Source organism: Frankliniella occidentalis, unplaced genomic scaffold (assembly GCF_000697945.3).
Source record: "Frankliniella occidentalis isolate FOCC.00 unplaced genomic scaffold, Focc_3.1 Scaffold565, whole genome shotgun sequence".
Taxonomy (NCBI): Eukaryota; Metazoa; Arthropoda; class Insecta; order Thysanoptera; family Thripidae; genus Frankliniella; species Frankliniella occidentalis.
Window position 1 is genome coordinate 64,738 of NW_026267681.1, and position 6,182 is coordinate 70,919.

The 6,182-nt window shown below is 49.5% G+C and overlaps 2 protein-coding genes across 2 annotated transcripts; one reads left to right on the plus strand and one right to left on the minus strand.

The window, feature by feature from the left end:
• Window positions 1-111: 111 nt before the first annotated feature.
• On the minus strand, window positions 112-1,939 carry LOC127751565 (uncharacterized). The gene is made up of 3 exons (XM_052275294.1): window positions 1,691-1,939; window positions 1,392-1,574; window positions 112-686 (listed from the first exon to the last, which is right to left on the minus strand). Exons 1-3 carry the CDS (start codon window positions 1,796-1,798, stop codon window positions 384-386), a joined length of 594 nt encoding a protein of 197 aa, XP_052131254.1. The 5' UTR covers window positions 1,799-1,939; the 3' UTR covers window positions 112-383.
• Window positions 1,940-2,722: 783 nt separating this feature from the next.
• LOC113214485 (uncharacterized) lies at window positions 2,723-5,082 on the plus strand. Its single transcript, XM_052275292.1, has 2 exons — window positions 2,723-2,902; window positions 3,211-5,082. Exon 2 carries the CDS (start codon window positions 3,214-3,216, stop codon window positions 4,840-4,842), a length of 1,629 nt encoding a protein of 542 aa, XP_052131252.1. The 5' UTR covers window positions 2,723-2,902; window positions 3,211-3,213; the 3' UTR covers window positions 4,843-5,082.
• The last annotated feature ends 1,100 nt before the right edge of the window (window positions 5,083-6,182 follow it).

The window sequence follows — 6,182 nt, forward strand, 5'->3', positions numbered from 1 at the left end:
CGTAGCTCCGCGCAACCGGCACGATCTGCAAGCACGGCCTGGCTGCACGGCATCGCCTACCCGGCATCGCCTCGCGCTCATTGTGGGGGCACCTTTAGTTTCTATGAGCTAGTGGAGCTTAGCTTGAAACGACTTAAACCCCAGTGTTATTCGCTGCAGCGAGCCGCAGCCCTGCTTTTGCGGAGTTAAACTATTAGACCTTAAACTATTGACCAGCTAGGACCAACAATGGTTCGGGAACAGTTGGTCGCCCCTGTGGGCCGAGTCCAAAAATGAACCCGGGACGAGATAGGGTCGGGACGTAGAGGGCCGAGTACGAGTCGGCCGGGACGAGTTGTCTTGCTCCCGGCTCCGCGAAGGCCAGGAGTCTGGATGCAGTCGCTTCAATGAAGATCTGAATAGACGGCTGCCGAACATGACTTCCGCCGGAAAAACGCCTCCTGCAGACGAAGGGCGATCCTCATGGCGTGCAGGACCCTGGCCACCCTGGCATGGATGTCACCTTCATGGAATCTAGGCAAGAGGTCCTTAACGGACCGAACTGTTCTCTCAGCAAGGCCATTGGAAGATGGGTGCCATGGTGGGCATGACATGCTAGACGCCATTCCGGAGAGGAAATTGCTCGAATTCCTTGGAGATAAGTTGCGTACCATTGTCATTGACAATAGTGAGGGGTATCCCAAAGTCTGCAAAAATATACCTTATATGAGTGATAAGAGTACTTGCAGTTAGAATTGCAACTACCTTGAAAAAAGGCCATTTGCTGAATGCGTCCACTCCACTCAACAAATTGTAGCCATCCAGATATCCAGGAAAATCAATGTGGACTCGCTCCCAAATGTTCTGGGCAGGAGGCCAACGAGAACTGATGCACTAAAAATAAATCGCTTGTTTTTCAGATTCTTAACGAAATTACTCTGCACGATGTGCCATTTCGGAATTCGGAGAAGGAAGAATTGAAGATCGCAACAAAACGACTACTACTTTCTTCCCCTCGACCAACTACGACCCACTCACTAGCACAGCATTGTCGACAACCCAGCCTATAGGAGGTAAGCTTTATCATAACTTCTTGAGGTTGACGATTTAGTTGCTCAGATCACTGTAACAAAACGACTTGTTCACATTCCGAATGGAACGACCGAGTTCGTATCATAAATATTTCTTGTTTTGACACAAATGACACAAAGTTGTTCATGAGCATTATCTTGAAAATTGTACCGGGAACACGAAAATCTCATTTGGGAAATGTTCAACAATTTCAATTTGAAAATGTAAATGTATAAGTGCGCTGCACTTAACCCCTAAACGTTTTGCTTCGTAAACACGTAGATCGATAAGCAGCCGTAACAAAATTGGGTATACATTTGCGAATGCATCTGAATACTCACCCTTACAAAGTGCCACATACACCTATAAATTTTGCACTTCGGGTAGGCATTCCGCCACCCTTTGCGCCCCCAGTAAGTGATGACGGTCCGGGCGTCCAAACCAAGATCCTTGAACTTGTGAAAGACCGCCTCGTAGGCCTCAGTACTTTTGGACCGCATGATGGCAACGCCTATTGGCAATACCTATTGAAAATATAACAAAACTTAGAGCTTGCAATTTTTCTCAGATTAAATATCAGGATCAGTTAGTTATGCTCTGCCTGCTAAAGGTTACAAAGTAATTTGCTACATGTACTCACAGCGCCAAAAGCAAAAACTGCCAGGATCATGACGTGCATTGCCCCGGCCAACCTTGGAGTTACCCAGAAAGTTGGGTCCGTGGCTACCACGTCAATCGAGTGGACCATGTTGAGGCACCTCTTCGAACAGAAAATCAGGCTTTCTTCCTTGCTTGCCGACCAGCCCTTGACAAAAGCTCTCCCTCCCGTCGATTGTTAGTCCTGCAAGTAGTGGAAGAAAATGTTAATTTTAAATGTACAATGCACTAATTTACCGTCCAGAGATGTTAGGCAAATAAAGCATTCAGGTAAAGCTGAAATGCAGAAGAATGCGGGAAAGAAGAAAACGGAAATCGCAATGCTATAACATGGTAACTTCCGTTTTCTTGTTCCATGCATTCGTCTGCATTTCAGCATTACCGGAATGCCATTACCGCCGGCAGGCAAAGCAGGCCCGGCCCCTGCCGAACAGAGTTGCCGGCGGAGCGAAGCGGAGCTGGCAAATTCGTTTGGCGGAAGGGCGGGCCTGCTTGTTTTTACCTAAACTAGGTGGATGTACGCCAGACCACCTCTCGCGTAGCAGGCTTTGCGATATCTCACGAAACACTGTTACGCTGCGCCGCGCCTTACCCATCTACCTAGGCCTGCGACGCTGACACCCGAGTCGGGCAAAAGGCAGAGTCGTTGATAGGCCTTCGGCTCCAAAGGACACAACTTTTACCCCCATGATTTTATTTTGACGAGTTGCCCAGCCAGAGACCATCAAATATCTGAGAAACAACATTAAAATGGTTTGGGGTCATTTTCGTGTGAAAATCGCCCTCTGGCGACTTAACAGTTAGAGATAGAGCCAAACAGACAAAATTTTGGCTCATAGGGTTCTACTTAGACGAGTTACGTCTTAGAAGTTGTAAAAAAAATTAAAAAATTAAAAGTAATATTTTGGGGTTTTCGTTTTTGATTTTTTTGACAGGTCAATTTTTAAGCTAGAGGGCTCAAAATCAATACAGTTCGCTACGCTAAAAATGTCAGGTAAGGGAAGGTGGGGTCAATTGGGACACGGGGTACATTAGGACACCTTCAAATTTGCCGCCTTCCGGTGGTCGGAGAATCTGCCAATAATTCTCGGTTATAGCCCAGCTCGAGTTGTTTCGTTTCCACAAGGCGGTGACCAACCTCGTCGATCTCGGGTGGAGGCAGCTGGATGCAAAGTTTTTATCCACGAAAAACAAGGTAAAAGCAGCACGATCAGCAAAGTTTGTTTCTTTTGTAACGTTCGAAGTATTTGTAGGAAGACCATTTCGAGCTCGTGGGCGTTTACCTTGGTCCTATGGCAGTCTGTGAGTCTTGTCGTGTCGCGCTCGGTTTTGAGGTTAGGGAGCTAGACCACGTTGGCATGTCTCTCGGTACACATTGGGACAGGGTCGAACGGGGCACATTGGGACAGCCGGTTGAGTGTCCCAATGTGCCCCGTTTGTTTTTTAGGTTAACTTTTTAGTGTAACAATGACAACAAAGCATTTTTTTACGCTTTTTCCTCAGAAAATGCCTCGAAAGAGATCCGGGGAAAGGAAGAATGCCACTTTCGACAAAGAAACCATCGCGGAGGCCGTGAAAACAGTCCGATCAGGGAAAAGTATTAGACACACTGCGAAGGAGTTTGGCCTCTCAAAATCAACTCTCCAGCGGTACGTTGACGGTACCAAAGATCAAGAGGACCTGTCCAACGCCAAATTGACCCCGAACTACGCGTCGCGGCGGGTCTTTACCGAAGATATGGAAAAGGAACTCTCCGAGTATATACGGGACTGCGCTAAAATGGGATTTGGCTTAGACACTGAGCAAGTGGGACATTTGGCATTTAAACTGGCTCAAATAAACTCTCTCACACGTCCGCCAAAGTGGGACGAGGAAGAAAAAGCTGGTGCCGAGTGGCTCTTTGGGTTTAGACAGCGGCATCCTGAACTTAGCATGCGGAAGCCGGAACCGTGCAGTGTCAATCGTGCGTCAGCCTTTACCCCAGAAAATATGAAAGTATTTTTCGACAATCTCAAGAAAGCCATGGAGAGGCACACTTCTTTCGCCGATGGGAGCCGAGTTTACAACCTGGACGAAATTGGCACAACAACTGTAGGATCGGTGAAGAGAAAAATTCTGGCACCGAGTGGAGTAAAGCAAATTCCCCAATCAAAGACTGCTGAGAGAGGGACCCTAGTGACAACTACATGTATAATCGGTGCAAACGGGACCGCGTTGCCACCAATTATGGTATTCCCTCGCGTTAACTTTGTACCGCACATGCTTATTAATGCGTACCCGGGGACTTTAGGTCTGGCAGCCCCTTCTGGATGGATGAATGGTGATTTATTTCCTGAGGTTATGAAGCACTTTGTGAAGCACACTGGGTCTTCAAAACAAAACCCTACACTGCTTATTATGGACAATGACTCCTCGCACCTTGCACTTGAGGCCCTAGACATTGCAAAAAATAATGGTGTGACCCTATTAACTCTGTCCCCACATACGAGCCACAAAACACAGCCTCTCGATGTGTCTGTTTTCAGCCCCTTTCGAAACTACTATGACAATGCTATGCGCTCTTGGATTATGAGCAATCCTGGGCAAAATGTGACCATCTATCATGTTGCCTCATTTGTAAATACGGCTATGGGGAAGGCCATGAATCCTAGCACCATACTGTCAGGGTTTCGGAAGTGTGGGATATTTCCACTCAATCCTGACATATTAACGGAGGCCGACTACCTGTCCGCTTCACCCTTCAGGGCTCTAGAAGAAGTGCAAGCGACAGAGTCGAGCGGGCTCCCCGACAATCCATCTGCTACGGCGACTTCCGATGCTTCAACTGTAGCGACCGCCAACGAAGACGCCACTGCAGCATCTGCACAAGATACACCTGGAGTTGCGCCGACTGATGATCAGACTCCTGGACCGAGCAAAAGCAAGTTTCTCGGGCCTTATGCTGTCCGAGGCCTGCCACGCAAGTCTGGTGATCAGCCTGCGCCTGTCAAACCCAATCGTCGGAAGGGACGCTCAATGATTCCGACCGACACTCCAGAAAAGCAGCTTCTTGAAGCCCAAAAGGCCGCCGCCCGAGGGGTACCCAACTCTGAAAAATCGCGTACACAGACTGGAGATTGCAATGACTGTAGTTGATTATAATAATTGTAAATGACTGGTGGGATTGCAAAGTACCTGAAAGAATTGCAAGGATTGTGAATGATTGCACGTGGGACTGCAGGATTGGAGATGACTGGATGTGTGACTGGAACTGATTGGAGGTGACTGGATGTGTGACTGGAACTGATTGTAGATGATTGTAGATGATTGTAGATGATTGTAGATGATTGTCGATGATTGTAGATGATTGTCGATGATTGTAGATGATTGCAGATGATTGCAGATGATTGCAGATGACTGTGGTGTGACTGGACGTGACTGGAATTAACTGTGCTGCGACTGGAATTGACTGTGGCATAACTGCAGGTTACTGGGGATGACCGCACATGGTTCTTGTAGGGAAATTAAACATTATACGTGTCGTGGTTTAAAATACCGCCGTAGAAGTAGGCAGCTTATTTGTCGTCGTCGTCGTCTACAGGTAGGCCACAATAATTGCATGGGGCAGGACAGTACTATCATCGTGGATCGGCAGGTGCATACCTTAGGTTCTTTCAGGCGCGGATTAGGTTAAGGGGGGGGGGGATCGCCCTCCCTGTGGTCTCTAGTGAGCCGCCTGAAAGGTAGGCAATTTGTTCCACGAAAAGTATGTAGGCAACCGACAGTGCATCGCCCCCCTGTCAACCGGACCTTAATCCGTGCCTGGGTCCATTGGCGTCTTACAGGAGCAGCGAGTAGGCAAACCCCAAGCACTGTAGTGTTCCTGAGACGCGGTATAGAGTTGGAGAGTTGCATAAAGAAAAGGGGCTGAGCGAAAGAAAAGGTATCACACAAGGTACAACATAGGAGCGGGGCGTGTTGCGTGTTGCGTGCTGGTCATTGCCCCCCCCCCCCTTTTCCCCGGCCACCTATACCACCTATACCCATTTGTCAAGCTCGCCATCTCCCGAAAACATCTACCGCCAGGGCGTCGACGCCTGGCCAGAGTGCCGTCAGCCAGAGTGTCGTTGGGCAGAGTGCCGTGCAGCCTGGCCTGGATGTCCACGTCCACCTCCAGGGTCAACGCGCCGCCGGCCCGCGCGCCCGCCCAGTGCCACTTCAAGTGCTGATGAAGATGTGCGTCCAGAAGGTGCTCGTCGCTTTGGTATGCGTCCTGGCCCCGGTACTACTACGGCTACCTGCACCGCCCGTCCAGCACTGTGCCCTCGGTGGGCTCCAGGGCCACCACAACATCCCGCTGCAGGCGCTATGGCCGTCAACATCCTGGGCGCGCCGCACAGCCTGCAGCAGCCGCAGCAGAGCAGCACGGCGAACTGCACCGCCCGACCAGCATGGCGCCCTCGTTGGCCTCCACAACATACAGCTGCAGGCGCTGG

Coding starts and splice junctions, on each gene's coding strand:
- LOC127751565 (XM_052275294.1), bottom strand. CDS start 1,798: ATGGTCCACTCGATTGACGTGGTAGCCACGGACCCAACTTTCTGGGTA. Junction 1,575..1,690: donor CAGTTTTTGCTTTTGGCGCT/GTGAGTACATGT, acceptor TATTTTCAATAG/GTATTGCCAATAGGCGTTGC. Junction 687..1,391: donor GTATGTGGCACTTTGTAAGG/GTGAGTATTCAG, acceptor ATATTTTTGCAG/ACTTTGGGATACCCCTCACT.
- LOC113214485 (XM_052275292.1), top strand. CDS start 3,214: ATGCCTCGAAAGAGATCCGGGGAAAGGAAGAATGCCACTTTCGACAAA.